The following is a 15,977-nucleotide window of genomic DNA, read 5'->3' as shown; positions in this document are numbered from 1 at the left end:
GCGGCCGGACCTGTGCGCGGGGCTGCGGCGGCGGCGGGGCCGGGAGCGCGGCCGGTGAGTGCGCGCGGGGGGTCGGCGGCCGGGGGGGGCGGCTGGAGCCCGGACCGCGCCGCCGGGACCGCGGGCCCACGTGGACCCGGGCGGCGGCGGGAGCGGAGCCGGTGCCCCGCGCGGGGGGAGGGGGCGCCGCCACCGGTTCCCCTTTCTGCAGCTCGGAGCCCGGGGAAGTGATTGCTCAAGGGGGGGCCGGAAGAGCCCCGGTTTCCGCGCCTCCCGCCCCCGGCCCGGTGGGGAGGGCCCGGCGGGACGCCCTGCGCGCCCCCGCCCCGCGCCTGGCAGCCGCTCGCTCGGGGCTGGCCGGGCTGACCGGGGCTCCCGCCGCCTCCACACCCCGCGGAGGGCCTCCCGCCCGCGGACCCGGGTCGCTGCAGCGCGCCCTTCGGCAGCGGGTGGGGCCCCGCGGGAACCGGCCCTCCCGCCCGCGCCTCGCCCCTGGGCCGATGGTGAGTGGGGCGCGCGGCCAGGCCCCGGGGGCGTCGGGCCCGAGTCGGAGCCGCGCCCCCCGGGCAGACCCCGCAGCGGCGGGAGGAGGAGGGAGACGGGTCGGCGGCACCGCGGCCCTGGGGGCGGGCGAGGGTCCCCGGGCCACAGAGGTCGGGCCCAGGCCGGGGCCGCCCCACCCATCGCTCGGGGCGGGGGCGGGGCGGGGGGCGGCCGAGGGGAGGCAGGGGCGCCAGAAGCAGGGGAAGGAGCCCCTGTCAACCCTCCGCCTAAAGGTTATGGCATTTTTTTCTGGGATTGTCACATTTTCTTATTCTTTTTTTGGACTGGGCGGGCTCAGGGACGTTCTTTTTCCTTCTGTGGAGCAGAGTAGCAGCAGCTCCCAAGGGAGCCTCGGTCCCCAGAGGCCAGGCTCGCTGCCCGTCCAGCCTCCCCCATCCCAGACTTGGGGGCCAGAGCCCAAGGGCTGGGAAAGGGGACCGAGCCCCTTTCCAGCTGCCAGGCGGAGGGGCAGGAGCCCTGTGCACACCCCGGGCGACCTCAGGAGACAGCGGGTGAACAGGAGACCCCGCCAGCCCCGGGCCAGTGTAGGCATCCACTCCAGGACCCCCAGCACGTGGGCGCCCTCAGACCTGGCCCCTCCTCCAGTTCAGAGCAGAGCCTTGGGGTGCCAGGGAGTGGAGGGGGATGGGGCCCTGCCCCCACTCGCAGCGGGTAGGGGTGCGGAGGAGGAAGAGCAGTTCTCTGCCTGGCTACCAGACCTCGGGGGTTGCCACACCCCTTCCCTTCCCTACAAGCTAGACCCCTGAAGGAAAGGCGGGCTGGGGCCCAGTTTGAGGGTTCCCCGTCCATGTCCATGATTTCAGGGGAAGCAGGCAGCTGGCCAGGGCCCTCAGCCCAGGGGACCCCACACTCTGCCCTAGATCTGGGTCACGGCAGGGCCTCTGCGTGCCCAGGCCCCAGAGGCAAGGGTGCCCTGAGCGTGCCTGAGTCAGGCCCTGCACCTCTGAGCACGGCTCCCGGCGCCCCCGGCATCCCCGCCGCTCCCTCCTTCCCACCTGCGAGACCCCAGCAGCCAGCAGGCCACGTGGGCCAGGCGGGGGTTGAAAGGCCACAGGCCCAGGGGTGATGTGATAATTACATGAGAAAACGAAGTGAAAGCAAGTCCTGAGCCTGCTGGCCACCGGGACGGGGGTGGGGGCAGGCCTGGGGGGTCACAAAGGCTGTGCGGGGGTGCAGCCGGGCCCTGGGGTCCTCACCCCGGCCAGGGCAGGCAGAGGCAGGTGCTGTGGTGGGAAAGCATTCAGACTGCCCCTGGGGCACTGATCGGCCACCCAGGTGTGGACTCTGGGATCCGCATGGACTCTGGGATCCGTGGTTGGCCTTGGGGACGGAAGGGGGGGGCTGGGGGGCTGCTCGGGCTCCTCACCCCCGCTGGGGGCTTCAGGGCCCAGTGCCCCCTGCACGCCTGCACCTTGAAACGTGGGCACAGGCATTGTAAACAATGCCGACCCGCACCCCGTCTGGGGATCCCGCACCTTGACCCTGGGAGCTGGACACCCCGACCCATTGCTGCCCTCCTCCCCGCTCCCCTCCCTGACTGGCACCCCAGGCTGCACTGGCTTCCACCGCCTGGTGGGGCTGGGGGAAGGGAGGCTGGGAGGCCCTGGGTGTGGTAAGGTGCCCGCTGGGGGTTGGGGTGCCAGGGGCAGCGTCTGGGCCTCAGGAGCCCTGCATCCCCCACGAGGCGCCTGGCCCTCCTCACTGTGCCCTGCTGCATTCCCCACACCCCCAGACCCTCAAGTCCTGCCCCACACGCAGGCTGCAGGCTGGGCAGCTGCGAACAGGCTGGAACCCTCCGGGGCTGAGGGCAGATCTGGGCACCTGGGGGGGGGCAAGCCCTCCCCACCTCGCCCACTCCCTACAGAAAACCCAGAATGGAGGGAGCATTAGGCTGATAGCCCCAGACTCTTGGGGCCCCCCAGGCCCCTTGGGAGGGGCCAGGAGCCGGAAACCAAGAAAGAGGAACCCAGACTTCCGGCTTCCCAGGGACCGAGCAAACGGGGGTGTCCCAGAACCTCCTGTGGAGATCTTGTCTGGCTCCTCCTCACCGCCCCTGCCCTTGCTCGCAGTCCCGGTGCAGGTGGGGGCAGGGGAGCAGGCCCCTCGGGCTCCTGGGCGGAGGGAGAGGCAAGTAGAGACTGTCGTCTCAGGTTCTCAGCGGGAACCCCCACCTCTCTTCTCAGACCCCCAGGCTGTGGTGAGGGTCCCGGAGCCAGCACCACGGAGCCCGGGCGACCTCCTCCACCCACCCATGCCCACCCCGCATGAGGCTGAGAAGCAGGTGCACCACCTCCACCCCTGCCTCTGCCCCCTTGTGGGAACCGGGGCGGGGGGACGAGGAGTTGGGGGACCCTCGACTGCCTGGGAGGCCGGAAGGGTGACACCAGGGGAGTCGGGGGGAGGTGTGCAGGCCCCAGGTTCTGGGCTGGAGCTGAGGAGGCCCCCGTGTCGCCAGCACGCAGGGCCAGAGGAGGCAGGCCGGCCCCCCTCGATGTCCAGTCATGACGCGGCCCCCCCGGCTGCCCCCAGCCGCAACCCCTGCTGCTTGTGCTGGTGTTGCTGTTGCAGCTGCTCCTGGTACGTGGGGACGGCGGGGGGGGGGGGGGGGGGCGGGGGTGTACACACCTGGTACGTGGGGATGGGGGAGGGGAGGGGTACACACCTGGGGCCCAGCGTCCTGCCCGCAGACCCTCCGGTGCCTTCCCAGGGGCCACCCGAGGGCAGGACGCCTCTGCTGCCCACGGCTCTCACGCAGGGGCTGCCGGGCCTGCTGACTGTGGCCACTGCCCCGACACCGTGTAGGCCTTCGTGCCCGGCGGCTCCCCCAAGGGCGTGTCGTGTGCACACCTGGCCAGGCCACCGCCTGTGTGCTCAGCCGGAGCTGGCCCCGGGGGCCTACGGAGCAAGGAGCCCTTGGGGGACACCGAGCAGGGCCCCGGCCTGGGGGCGAGGGGGAGAGCGTCCCGAGCAGCTCCCTAGGGTGGGCCCCACGGTCACCGGCTCTGTGGCCTGTGGAGGGCTGTCGGGGGCGTGCACGTGCCACAGAGGCCTGGCCCAACTTGGGTGCTGTGGGGACCTGGAGGGGGACCCGCTGAGCCGTGAGCACCCAGGCCTGAGCGGGGACGGGGTCGTGAATCGGGCCTCGCAGAGGACTCGGCTGTGGGGTCCAGCGGGTGGGGTAGGAGAGGAACGGAGGCCTGTGTGGGAGCTAGGGTTGAGAGGTCGTGACCCCGGGGAGGGACGGACGCAGGCAGGGCCGGCCGGGGCTTTCCTGCAGCAGGAGCAGCGCCTCTGGGGGCGCGGGGCGGGGGACGGCCAGGGAGACAGAGGAAGGGGTGGGGCTGGAGTGCAGCCTGGGTCCCAGGGGTGGGGGTGGGGGGCTGCCCGGCTGCGGCCCGGCCCGCGCCCTCACGCCCCGCGTCTGGGCCCGTGCGTGCACACGCGTGGGCCGAGGCCGGGTGCGCCGGGCAGGCCGTGCCACCTTCCGTCTGCGCCAGGAACGAGGAGCGGCGGCGTGCGTGGCGGGCCTCCCGGGACAACAAGCTGCAGCCCCTGCCCAGCTGTGAGGCGTGGTAGGTGCGGCCGGCGCGGGCGGGGGGGGGGGGCGCGGGCGGGGCGCGGGCCTGACTCCCCACGGGACTGCCCACAGCGCCACGCCAAGCCCCGAGGAGGTGCGGAGCTGGGCGCAGTCGTTCGACAAGCTGATGCACAGCCCGGCGGGCCGCGGCGTGTTCCGGGAGTTCCTGCGCACGGAGTACAGCGAGGAGAACATGCTCTTCTGGCTGGCGTGCGAGGAGCTCAAAGCGGAGGCCAACCAGCACGTGGTGGACGAGAAGGCCAGGCTCATCTACGAGGACTACGTGTCCATCCTGTCCCCCAAGGAGGTGCACCGCCTTGGGGACCGAGGGCGGGGGGAGGGCGGGACACCCCGGGCCCCTGACCCCGCGTCCTGCCCCACAGGTGAGCCTGGACTCCCGGGTGCGGGAAGGCATCAACAAGAAGATGCAGGAGCCGTCCGCGCACACCTTCGACGACGCGCAGCTGCAGATCTACACGCTCATGCACCGGGACTCCTACCCCCGTTTCCTCAGCTCCCCCACCTACCGCGCCCTGCTGCTCCGGGGGAGCTCCCAGTCCTCGCACGAGGCCTAGGCCGCCCGGCACAGCAGCACCGACACGGACCCCGGCGGGGGGCAAAGACTCGGTGACCCGCACCAGTGTGTGTGTCAGCAGGCGTCCGGCACGCCCACAGGCGCAGCACCCCTGGGGGCGGCCCCGGACGGGAGCCCCCGAGGTCCCGCCGAGGGGCAGGTGTGAGGGCCTCCGGGACGCTGGCTGGCCGGGGGCTCCTGCCGGGGCTCCTGTGCAGGGAGAGGGGCCCCCCGGGGGGGCAGCGGTCACGGATCCAGAAGCCTCCCCAGGCAGCCGGGGACCTTGACAGACGCCTTAGATGGGAAGCAGAGCCTCTGTACTGTCGAGCTGTGACGCAAGGACACCCTCCAACTCACGCTGTCTGCACCCAGATCAGACCCAGAACCTCAGAACTAGGCTCAAGGCAACAGGAGCCAGTTTCTTTTTTATATTTTCATTAATTTTAAACCTGGAAACATATCCTTACTGTATTTTATCAAAAAAAGAAAAAGATGTTTTCATATTTATCTCCATTCCTTCTTCATCCAAAATAGGATCTTATTATTGAAGATATTTTTAAAGCAAACGTCTCTCCTTTCTTTCCACATTTGGGGGGAGACTCAAGAAAGAACAACCGTCCCAGATCCAGGAGCAGCCCCAGAAGGGGCTTGGCCCCCGTGAGGACGCATGGGGGCGTCCTCCTGGCCTCCTCGAGGCTCGTGCTTGCCACCCATTACCTGAATTTCTGGGAGGTGAAGCAACTCAAAGCTGCAGCGGGTGCGGGGCCCACCCCACCCAGTCCACCGTCAGGCACAGAGTCAGGGTGGGGACAGGTCGCCATGGATGGCTGGGGGACCCCTGAGCTACAGGGCCTGGGGAGGTCGTGAGCCCTGGGGTCCCGTGTGCTGAAGGCCACCTCCCCGACCCCGTGTCTGTGCGTGCCCCTGCGTGCGGCCAGGCTGCCCCCGGGGTTCTGGAATCCCAGGGCCCCTCTCAGGGCCAGTGGGCTCTTCCCTCCATCTCTGTTCCATCAGGGCCAAGCCCAAGTGTCACCTGATCCCCAGGAGGAGAGTGGTCCCAGGGAAGGGGGCAGGGCCGGACGTGGGGCTTGGGGGACCCAGCTCACAGCCCAGGACTGCTGGTCCACCAGAGCCAAGGGCCAGGACAGCACGATGGCAAAAAGAAACATTTAATAATTTGGGGAAAAGAAAAGAGGTATACGCCAGGCGGGGGTGCCGGGGGCACAGCCCCGTGGGGTGCTCGGGTGGGCTCAGGGCGGGTCTCGAGAAGCTGTGTCTGTCGACAGGACGCGGGGAAGGCCGCGGCAATGTGCTGGCCACAGCCCGAAGCTTCGCACACATCTCGAGCAGGGCTCAGCAGAACTGCAGCAGACGGATGAGAGGCGTCAACCCAAGACCCCTGGGACCCCCGCGGGCCCGGAGGCAGGGCTGCCCCCCGTTTCACATCACGAAGACCCCACAGGCTGGAGACGCCCACCTACCTTCCAGCGATTTCCACACTCGTTGCAGACAACGAAGGTGGTCATGGGCTCATCAGAGCTTCGGGTCTGCACCTGCGGGGAGGGCTGCGGTGAGGGGGGGCCACCCGGGCCCCAGGGGCTCAGTCACTTGGAGCAGGTCTTCCCGAGAGTCACAGTGTGAGGAGACCATCCGTATCCTCGGGCAACGCTGGCATTGTAGCCCCTCGACCCCCCGGGGGACCCCACACCTCCTCTCCTCACCGGGGACCCCTGGCACATCTCGAGGTCCACATCCGTGTCCACATCCACGGGTCTGAGCACAGTCTTGAGGCCACTGCAGGCAGCACACTGCCCCCACCCTCCTGCTTGGGCCCTCCATGCTGGGTGAGGCCGGCCCCCCCCTTATAGCTCCCAAAGCAAAGCACCACCTGAGACACTGCTTCCTGGGGCCCAGGGCTGCGGGGCAAGGGAGGAGGAGCCCGGGCACCACTCACTAGGCACGTGTGCAGGTGCAGGTGTGGACCCCGCCCCACAGCACCGCGCGCAGGTGCAGGCTCCGGGTGCGTGAGGTCGCTGGGGCGCCCACCTGTGTGTAGGTACAGTTCTTCCTCCTGCACCTCCCGCAGGTGAACAGGTCTGTCTGGGTGCCCCCCGTGCGGGCCATCTGGTGCTCTCGGATGGCTTCCTTGGTCATCGCCTTCCGGATCTCCTTCAGCTCATCGCTGGCCATCTCCTGGGCGAGGAGCAGTGTCCTTACCCGCTGCCCACAGCGGTGGCCCCCACGCCCCTGCAGCAGGACTCACCTCCGACGTCATCACCGCGATCTGCTGGGGGGTTATGACCCCACACAGCACGTTCCGCCGCAGGTCAGGGTTCTTAGCGTCCTTGAGGTTGGAGATGCGGCTCCGCACACGGTTTTTGTACTTCATGTCCGTGTTCCCCACGTCCCGGAAGATGCGTGCAGGTGTTTAAGGACCTATCCGGAGGCCAATACTGCTGCCTTCCACTCACCCCGGGGCCAGCGCAGGAGGCCAGCGAGGGCCTCCTGGTGGGAGCCTGGCAGCTCAGTGTGCCCCCCACACCTGGCAGCGAGTGGAGGGGCTGCAGAGGGAGGGCCCCACCCGACCCAACCCTGGCCGAGGCCCAGCCCCAGGCTCAGAGCCCTGGTGACCCAGGCCCCCCCGACGGGCAGCATCAGTCCAGAGAGGGCCCTCCTGGTCAAGGGGGGAGCCCACCCAACTGACCCACTGCCTGGCAAGGGCACTGGGGTTGTGGCCATCAGGGGAAGCCGGGCCTGGCTGGCCTCAGACTCCCCCAGAAACCCCCAGACCCCACACCCTGCATAAAGGATATATTCCTCAATCTGGGCCGACAGGCCCTCGCAGTCCGCACCAACGGCCATATGATCATCTGCAAGAAGCAGCCCTGACTAGCTGCCCCCTGACTCCACCACCACTTCCAAACTGCCCAGCACCTGAGGCCCCAAAGACCCCTGCCCCCACCTGGCTCAGCTGCAAGGGCTGGGGGAGGAGGTCCCCGAGAACCCTCTGAGCTCAGGCCGCTGTGGGCAGGCGGAGTCCAGCCCCTGCGGACTCAGGGTGCAGGGCGGCGGGCGGGGGACTCACGGTCTGTCTGCAGGGCGGCGGTCAGCATCTCGCGGCACTTGTTGCGCACGGCGTCACAGGTGACGGGCACGGGGGGAAACGTGGTGATCCTTGGGGCCGACGGCACCCTGGGCAGCTCTGGCCTCTTGCGGCTGGAGAAAGACGGGCCCGCGCGGGCCACGGGCACCCCCGTGACACACCGGTCCCCAGAAAGCCCCAAACCCTGCATCTCCCACCCGGATGCTGCCCATGCTCCTGCCCCGAGGGGACTGCCCAGTGGGCTGGAGGCAGGAACACCCACTGGGCGGGGCGTACCCCCGGATGGGGGCACCACTGGGGCAGCCTCGCCCGCAGGGGCCTCCGCCCTCCAGGCGGCCAGGACCAGGCCATCTCAGGGGAGGCAGGCGGCCCCACCCGGCGTGGATGCCTCCCGACGGGCTGGGCACTGCTGGCAAGCCGCCTGCTGACCAGGCCGCAGGTACCCAGTCCTCCCCTCCCCGCACACCCCTGCGTCTCGTGACCCTGTGACCCCCACACGACGGGGAGCAGGGGCCTCCTGGAGGGAACCTCCGCAGCCGGTAGATGAAGCCCTAGCCCAGCACAAGCACACGCTGCGCGCGGAGCTTGGCCCCTGCTGCCCTGCCACCCCTGCCCACGGCAAAGCAGCCTACGGCCACACCCACCCCGGAGCACCCCCGGAGCACCCCCAGAGCACCCCGTCTCCATGACTGCCTGCCCGGAGCACTGACGGGGAGAGGGTTCAGCCACGCGGGACACCAGCTGAGGGGGCTCGGCCAGAGCGGAATGAGAACCACGCCCAGGAGGTGGAACTGTGGGGTGGCCGTGGGGGCCCCCGGGGCTCTCTGTGCGGCCAGGACCCGCCACCTGCCGAGCAGGAGGGTGTGCACCTGCCCCCCAGATGCGCTACCTGGGATCCTTGGCCTCAGGGGCCTCCTTGGAGGACGATGTGGGCGGAGGCCCGGCCCTCCTCTGCTCCCTGGCTTTGGCATCTGAAGCATCTGCAGGTGCCAGGAAAGGGAGCGCTGGCTAGTGGGGCTGGGCCAGGGAGGGGAACAGATCTCCACCGGCCCCGGGACCTGGCGGTCGAGCCTTGCACACTGGGGCCCCATCCTCCCTCCTCAGAAGGGCCCAGGACAGCCCCCAGGCCCTTTTCTACCCCCGCACAGGCCACCTGTGAGGCCTCCCTGGGGTCTACCGTCCTGGCAGAAAGGACGGCCACCTGCCCAAAGTGACCCTGGTGCAGAGCCCCGAGTGACAGCCCCCCCACAGGCAGCGCTTGAAACCCGGACAAAGCCCAGGTGCGGTCACTCCCCAGCTGGGCCTTGGGGGTCACAGCGAGCGGCCGTCCGCTGAGCACATCCCCCACGAGGCTCCTGAAACCCTGGTCCGCGCTGGGGACCGTCCCACAGGAGGCGAAGCAGCCCCCACACGACCAGAATAAACACGCTTGTGCACACGTGGGCTGACAGCCACCCCGACTAGAGTCCCACGACAAACACCCCATGGGCTTGGACGGAGCCAGGAAGGCGCAGGAAGGGAGGGGACCCCCAGGGCCCCAAGGTGGGCCTGCCCGCAGCCGGCCGTGTCCCCTTCTTCCCCCGCACCCCTCGGCCTCAGCAGGGCCTCCTCACCTGCGCCAGCTCCCTCCAGGCCCCAGCCGCCCTGCTACTACCTTCAACTTCCTTTTCTCCTGCTCCCGGTGGGTCCCCTCTGCTCCCAGCCACCCCCCGCCTTCCCGGACCAGCTTGGGGCCCGGCGGCCCGGGCGCGGGGACGGCACCGCCAGCACCAGCACGCCGCTGACCGGCGAGGGCCAGCACTCCCCGGATGCCCTGCCCGGGCGGTCAGCCCCGCCGCCGGCCCGCACCCAGGAGCTTCTTCCAGGACTTGATGAGCGACTTGGCCAGGGCGATGACCTCCTCGTCGGAGCTCTGCTTCCGCAGGGCGTTGACAGACATGCCGACACGCGTGGACTGCAAGGCAAGCGCCGGGGCTGGGGAGGCAGCCAGACCCTCCGAGGCTCCCGCGCGGCAGGGGCGGGCCCAGCTCTCGAGGTGCACATCCCCGCCAGGGGCTGCTGCCCCACGTGCAACCCAGGAGCCTCGGCAAGAGGGGGAGCCATGCTCAGATGCCCCCCGTCTTCCGGGACAACCAGGGCGGGGGCCTCCTCCAGGACGCACAGGCCCTGCCAGGCGCCAGGAGCCGTCCGGGCAGGAGGCGCGCAGGGCCCTACCTGAAGCAGGTGCAGCGTGACCGGCATGGCCTTCAGCTCCCGCAGCAGGTCCATGGCTCCCTCCTGGAAGGAGAAGGGGGACCTTCATAAAGGACTTCGAGGTCTCGGGGTGCACTGCCACCTCCTCCTAGCCACGAAGGCGGGGGGGCACCGGAAGTAACAGATTGGAGACCCACCCGGGGTCAGCTGCGCGGGGACGGCCAGCAGCTCTGCAAACTCAGCGCCAGCGCCTGGTCACTGACCAAACCACGGCTGCAGCAAACAGCTCCAAGGCCGGCAGCCCCGCCCGCGGGAGGACAGCACCCAGGTCGGGGGGGGGGGGGGGGGGGAGGCAGGGGTGCTCACTGCCCGCTCCAGGCCCAGACCCCTCGTGGGTTGCTCAGCCCCTCCTGAAGTACCTCATCACAGGCTGACGGGAGCCAACCTGGGCAAGGTCAGCGACCCCGACTGAGGCCAAACACCTCCCCCATCACATGCACACCCACCCACACCCAGATTGAAGTCCCAGCAATCTCTCCAGGCCAGCCACCTCCCCCACCTTGCCCCTGCCCACCCAACACCTGTTTCTTTAGAGCCCTCCCCACATCAAGGTCCTGCACAAACTGGCTGCTCTCTCCACTCCGGGCTCAGCTTTAGGTTCCTCAACTGTGCCAAGCTGCTTGCCCCAGGACCCTTGCACCTGCTGCTCCCACTGCCAGAGAAATGCCTCCCAAATATCTACAGTTCCGTACCCTCCCTCTTCCCAAATTTTATTCAGATGACACCTTGTTGACGCCCCTCCTGACCCCATCCTCCCCCACTTTGCTTTCTCCCACAGATGCTTCACTTGTTAACATACTGGTGTGTTTTAACGTATTGCTCTTTCCTTTGACATGAGAGAGCAGGAATCATGTGGCTCGGCTATCCGAGGTGGTGGGACCCTCGTGCCAGGCAGCCCAGGCCGCATCCCCTGCCATCTGCATGGCGCCTCTGCTCTGCAGCCCCGTCCACATCCCCCCCCCCCCACCCAGGAACATGCAGAGTCCAGCCCTACGGTGACCTCCTCAGGTGGGGGGGGCGTCCGAGCCAAGGTCACGGCGCTGCTCACTGATGAGCTTCCTGTGGCTCCAGACCAGAGGCACAAACCCAGCTCCCGACTTCCCCATCACCGGTCCCCAGGCCTCCGGGAGCCTCACGGGCACCAGGCACCTTCCTGGCCCGTGGGGCTGTCAACTCCCACGCCTCGGTCTCCACAGTGCTTCCACCTGGCCCCACCCAGCCCTCTGCGGGTTCCGTGACCCATCTCTGTCCCCACCTGGGGGGTGTTGTCTCCTTCAAGACAGGAAGCAGCTTCTTTCTTTGGTCATCTCTGCAAACAGCTAGACTGTCCCCCACTCCCTAGCTCCGCGCAGCCCAGGGCCTCCCAGGGACACGATGCCCGTGTGGGGAGGGGGCTGCTGCTCGCTGGATGAGTGGATGAGTGGGAGCCGGCCCCGTTTCTGGCCCCAGTGTAGGCCCCTGTCCAAAACCTGGTCAACAAGGACCCCAGGACAAGTCGGCTTAACACAAAAGAGTGCCCAAAGCGGCAGAGCAAGCGGTCGGTCTGGGGTGGCTGCGCGTGACGGAGCCGCCTCCTCCACCCTGCTACTCGCTCACAGTCCCGGGGAAGAGCGGGGTGTGTGTGTGGAGCCTCTCGGGGAGCCAGCCAGGGCCCCCCAGCACCCTGAAGGCAGGTCCCGCCCACCAAGGATGCTTCCACGGGAGGGCACGCAGGCTGTCAGGGAGGGTCTCGGAGCTCAAGATGGGCTGAAGTTGGAACCCCAACCCCCACCCCGCAGCACTGCCTCCTCCAGCCTCCGCGGCGGGGGCCCCAGCCCGCGGGGCCAGGGGCTCCATCACCAGGCCTGCCGGGTGCCCAGGCCTCCCAGGCCTCTATCCCTAGGGTCTCTGACATCTCCCCCCTCCCCAGCTGCTGCTGGCTGGGTCCCGGCTAGGGAAGGGAAAGAATTTATTAGGGAGACCTGGTTCCTGTGGGGGTGCAGATGGGGCACAGGGGCCTCTGCAGCAGGACAGGCCTCGGGCCTGCACACGGAGGGGGCGGGGGGCGGGCTGCAGGCCGCGGGGCGGGCGGGGCGGGCGGGGCGGGCGGGGCTCTGCGGAGAAGGCCCGGGCGGGGGCGGGGGCGGGGGCGGGGGCGGGGCCGGGAGGGCGGGGCGGGGCGGGGCACGGAGGCGGGTGTCAGGTGCGCGGGGTCCGGGTCCCGCGGGGCGGCCCCGACACGACCCCGGCCCGACCCGACCCCACGGCGGCCTCCGCGGTGCGGGCGCGGGGGAGAGCCGGGGGGCCCAGGGCAGGGTCTCCGCCGGGGCGGGGCCTCGTCCTGCCGCTCGGGGTCGCCCGGCCCGAAGCGGGCGGGGGTCGGCGGGGCGGGGCCCGGGGTCCCGGGGTCCCGGCGGCCCGCGCCCCTCACCGCACTCTTCTTGGTCACCATCTTGTCCAGCCTGCGGGCGATCCGCGCGATCTCCTCCTCCTTGCCCATCATCGCCTCGGGGGCAGGGCCCCCAGCGCCCGCCGCGCCAGCCTCGGCCTCCGGGCCCGGACCCCTGCCCCGCTCGTCGTCGTCGTCCGCACCCGTCGCAGCCGACGCAGCCCCGCCGCGGGCGGGAGACCCTCCGTTCAAACCCCCGGCCCCCGCGGTCGCCGCGCTGCTCCCTGGGACATGTAGTTCCCGCGGCCGGCAGCCTCGCGCGCTCGCCCCGCGCTGGACCACAAGCCCCGGAAGACACGCGGCTTCGCGTGGCTTTCTGGGATGTGTAGTCCCGCCGCGGGCCGCCGCAGGAGGCCGACGAGGACGGCCGACTCGCAGTCCCACAAGGCCCCGCGCGAGCCGGTGAGCCGGCGGAGGGCGCTGCGGAGCGCGGGGCCAGCGGGCGTCCCTCCCGGACCCTCCGCCCGAGCGGCCCGTGGGTCGGCTCCGTGGGGCCCGCGAAGGCGCGTCCGGGTCCGGCCGTCCCCTTCTCCGCCCTCTTGGAGTCCTTCTCCCACCTAGCGCTGTGCTGTCCCGGGGCAGCCGGGCCCCGCGGGAGACCCCGCACCCCACCCGCGCGCGCCCCCACCCCCACACGCCCAACCCCACCCCCGCGCACCCCCCGCCCGCGCCGCCAGCCGCACGCACCCCACCCCGCGCACCCCCACCTCCACCCCGCGCACCTCCCACCCGCACCCCCACCCCGCGCACCCCCACCTCCACCCCTCGCGCACCCCCCCACGCCCACCTCCACCCCCGCGCGCCCGCAGCCCCCACCCCCGCACTCCCACCCCTTGTGCCCTCTGGCCCACATGCCCCCCCCCAGAGGGGAGGGGGCTGCAGCCGGATGCAGGGTCTGGAAGAGGCCAGGGCCGGTTCCGGTTCCGAAGGTGCCAGAGGAGCCGCAGACGCCCCCGGGGCAGCTGCCGGGCATGAATCCCGCGCTCTGCACTTCAAACCGACCGCAGACCGTTGTGCCTCAGTCTCCCCATCTGTGAAAGGAAGGTGGTGGTGTCGTCCGCTCAGGGGGCTGCTGCCCCGACGGCAGGTGGTGAAGAGCGGAGAACGGGGCACGAGCACGTCAGTGGTCACCTCGGCTGCTGGAGCTCCTGTGAATGCCCGCTGCGCCCACGTGAGGGTGGCCTGGCTGCGGGGACAGCAGAGGAGCGTCCCCTCCAGACCTCGCCCCCTTCGAGGTGTCCCCGTGTGCCCTACAGCGGGGCGGGGCGCGGTACAAGGCAGGAGACGGATGTCTGTGTCCTGGGCCCACGGCCACTGACATGCGGGCAGGTGTGAGACCGGGCGGCAGAGAGGAGGACCAGACACCTGGGCTGCCAGGCTGCACCACACGGGAGCACGTGCAGACTGGCCAGTGGGGAGCAGAGCCTCCAGCTCGTACCCCTGGATCCTTCCCGTCGGCCTCCAGTGGAAGCATGTGGTTCCTCGGGCTGCGAATGAAGCAACGACCCACGTCTCGCGGCAGTACCAGGACTGAGCACAGCAAAGACCAGGGCCCCTTCCCGCCACCGCTGTCCTGCCCGTGGCCCGGGCGCTGCTGCCCGCACCTGCAGCTTGGGTTGGGGGCGCCTGGCTGGCTCCCGCCGGTGGGCATCTGCTTCGGCTCCGGGCTCGATCCCGTCCCGACGTCCTGACGTCCAGCTCTGCTCGCAGGGAGCCTGCTTCTCCTGCTCCCTCTGCCCCTGCCCTGCTCCTGCTCTCTTCTCTCACTCTCTCAAATAAATAAAATCTTTTTTTAAATATTTATTTATTTATGATAGACACAGAGAGAGAGAGGCAGAGACACAGGCAGAAGGAGAAGCAGGCTCCATGCAGGGATCCCAACGCGGGACTCGATCCCGGGACTCCAGGATCGTGCCCTGGGCTGAAGGCAGGTGCCAAACCGCTGAGCCACCCGGGGATCCCCTCAAATAAATAAAATCTTGAAGGAAAAAAAGAGTGCTTGGGTTTCCATATCACACATTTTAGGAAATACTTTGATAACCCGTTTTCTTTGCAACCCTATGAATTTTACTTTCTGCCCATTGCACGGCACCCACGTAAGGACACAGAAGGGAGCACGAGCTGTCCGCTAAGAACCCGGGCCTTCCCCGCCACCACCGCGGGGGACTCCTGGACGGCCGCCTTGGGCCCTTGTCCCGCACGAGAAGCCATGTGGCCTCCACCTCCAGGGGCTCAGGGATGGGCCGCGGAGGCTGCTGGATACCTGGTGTGTCTTGGCACATCTGGATGGAGGCCCCTGAGCTTGCAGGTGAGGGGAGCCCAGGGCACCGGGGCCCTGCAGGGCGATGCCCAGGCGGCGGCCCCCCCCAAGAGCAGTGCCCAGCAGAGGGCGGGGCTGCCGGGCTGCCACGGGGGATCGCAGGAGTCTGGCCCAGGGTGATGGGGAAGCCGGAGTGGACGGAGCAGGGAGGGAGCTCCCAAGCCGGAGACCTGGGGCCACAGCCCCTCCCCCGTGACAGGAGCCCTGAGCCCTGGCGCCCGTCCTGCGCCGGTGGGGTGGGGCCCTGCAGTGCAGTGGGGAGCCGGGGAACCCATCACTCCGCGGCGGCCGTGTGGCCCGTGATGAGCAGTGGCCTGTAGGTGGCGGGCGGGAGCCACAGGCCTGCGGCCAGCCGGGCACCCAGCAACCCCCAGGAGGTCCGGCGGGGACGTACTGGGCCCTGGAGAGGGGCCCTCACCTGTGGGACCGCAGGTGGTCCCACCCTCGGGGGCTCCGCCTGGGCTGCACTCAGCAACCCCAAAACCGTCAGCCTTGCACCCGAGAGGCCCCTGGTCCCGGGGCCCCTCATGGCCCCCCGACCCCGGGAACCATGCTCAGGCTGTTCACAGCCTCCCCGGGCCCCTTGGGGCCTGCCGCCTGCGTCCTGCGCCCGGGCGCGCCCCCCGGAGCCCCGCAGGTGAAGGCGTGCATTCCCTCTCTGGTGACCACGAGCGACCCGAGTCTCGGGGGACGCGAAGCTGCTCACGTGTGCACACGTCGGCCATACCTGAGGGTCCTCACACACAGGCCCCGGGGCCACCCTGGACTGTCCACCCGGTGTCTGTCCCGCGGGGACCACGCAGCCGGGACAACAGGGCCCTCCATGCACCCCGCGTCCCCAGCCCAGACACCTCACACTTGCTCAGTAAGCGCGTCTCCCGAAGGAAGGAAAACAGCACGCGGGGGGCGGCAGCAAGGGACCCACACTCGCAGCCAGCGCCCAGCACCCAGCCAGGAGCCCACAGACAGCCCCCCGCGGGGGGCGGTGCCAGCTCCGGGCTGAGGGCCCTGCAGCCCCGGACCAGGTGCCCCCGCGACGGGGAGGGGAGGCCCCCGGGGCAGCCCCCTCTCCTGGCAGCCCGGCCCTGCCCTGGAGGCTCCAGGGGGATGCGGCTGGGACCTGGGGACCCTGCACTGCAGCTCCCCGCGCACAGGCGA

The 15,977-nt window shown here is 69.7% G+C and overlaps 2 protein-coding genes across 7 annotated transcripts; one reads left to right on the top strand and one right to left on the bottom strand.

The window, feature by feature from the left end:
* On the top strand, positions 1 to 5,281 carry RGS19 (regulator of G protein signaling 19). 6 transcript variants are annotated; one of them, XM_038572949.1, is made up of 6 exons: positions 1 to 54; positions 2,748 to 2,845; positions 3,020 to 3,141; positions 4,062 to 4,136; positions 4,214 to 4,448; positions 4,525 to 5,281. In XM_038572949.1, the coding sequence occupies exons 2-6, from the start codon at positions 2,816 to 2,818 to the stop codon at positions 4,714 to 4,716; spliced, it is 654 nt and encodes a 217-aa protein (XP_038428877.1). In that variant the 5' UTR covers positions 1 to 54; positions 2,748 to 2,815; the 3' UTR covers positions 4,717 to 5,281. The 6 variants fall into 6 exon arrangements, with proteins under 6 accessions (XP_038428877.1, XP_038428882.1, XP_038428880.1 ...); XM_038572951.1 differs by lacking the exon at positions 1 to 54 and adding an exon at positions 472 to 503; XM_038572950.1 differs by lacking the exon at positions 1 to 54 and adding an exon at positions 827 to 2,644.
* Positions 5,282 to 5,837: 556 nt separating this feature from the next.
* On the bottom strand, positions 5,838 to 12,710 carry TCEA2 (transcription elongation factor A2). The gene is made up of 10 exons (XM_038572948.1): positions 12,482 to 12,710; positions 10,033 to 10,095; positions 9,667 to 9,772; positions 8,708 to 8,798; positions 7,801 to 7,931; positions 7,529 to 7,585; positions 6,979 to 7,133; positions 6,762 to 6,908; positions 6,197 to 6,268; positions 5,838 to 6,077 (listed from the first exon to the last, which is right to left on the bottom strand). The coding sequence occupies exons 1-10, from the start codon at positions 12,551 to 12,553 to the stop codon at positions 6,069 to 6,071; spliced, it is 903 nt and encodes a 300-aa protein (XP_038428876.1). The 5' UTR covers positions 12,554 to 12,710; the 3' UTR covers positions 5,838 to 6,068.
* Between the last annotated feature and the right edge of the window lie 3,267 nt (positions 12,711 to 15,977).

The sequence above is a fragment of the Canis lupus genome, chromosome 24 (genome assembly GCF_011100685.1).
Source record: "Canis lupus familiaris isolate Mischka breed German Shepherd chromosome 24, alternate assembly UU_Cfam_GSD_1.0, whole genome shotgun sequence".
Lineage (NCBI taxonomy): Eukaryota > Metazoa > Chordata > Mammalia > Carnivora > Canidae > Canis > Canis lupus.
Note: the sequence above shows the minus strand (reverse complement) of the source record. Positions and strands in the feature narration are given on the sequence as shown.

Bases quoted from the DNA above. Each gene is read 5' to 3' on its own strand.
- RGS19 (XM_038572949.1), top strand. From the start codon at position 2,816: ATGCCCACCCCGCATGAGGCTGAGAAGCAG. The intron at 3,142-4,061 runs GTACGTGGGGAC...CGTCTGCGCCAG, and splicing joins TGCTGTTGCAGCTGCTCCTG to GAACGAGGAGCGGCGGCGTG. The intron at 4,137-4,213 runs GTAGGTGCGGCC...GACTGCCCACAG, and splicing joins CTGCCCAGCTGTGAGGCGTG to CGCCACGCCAAGCCCCGAGG.
- TCEA2 (XM_038572948.1), bottom strand. From the start codon at position 12,553: ATGATGGGCAAGGAGGAGGAGATCGCGCGGATCGCCCGCAGGCTGGAC. The intron at 7,586-7,800 runs GTGAGTCCCCCG...TGCTTCTTGCAG, and splicing joins CGCCGCCCTGCAGACAGACC to ATGATCATATGGCCGTTGGT. The intron at 6,269-6,761 runs GTGGGCGCCCCA...CCCTCCCCGCAG, and splicing joins AGAACTGTACCTACACACAG to GTGCAGACCCGAAGCTCTGA.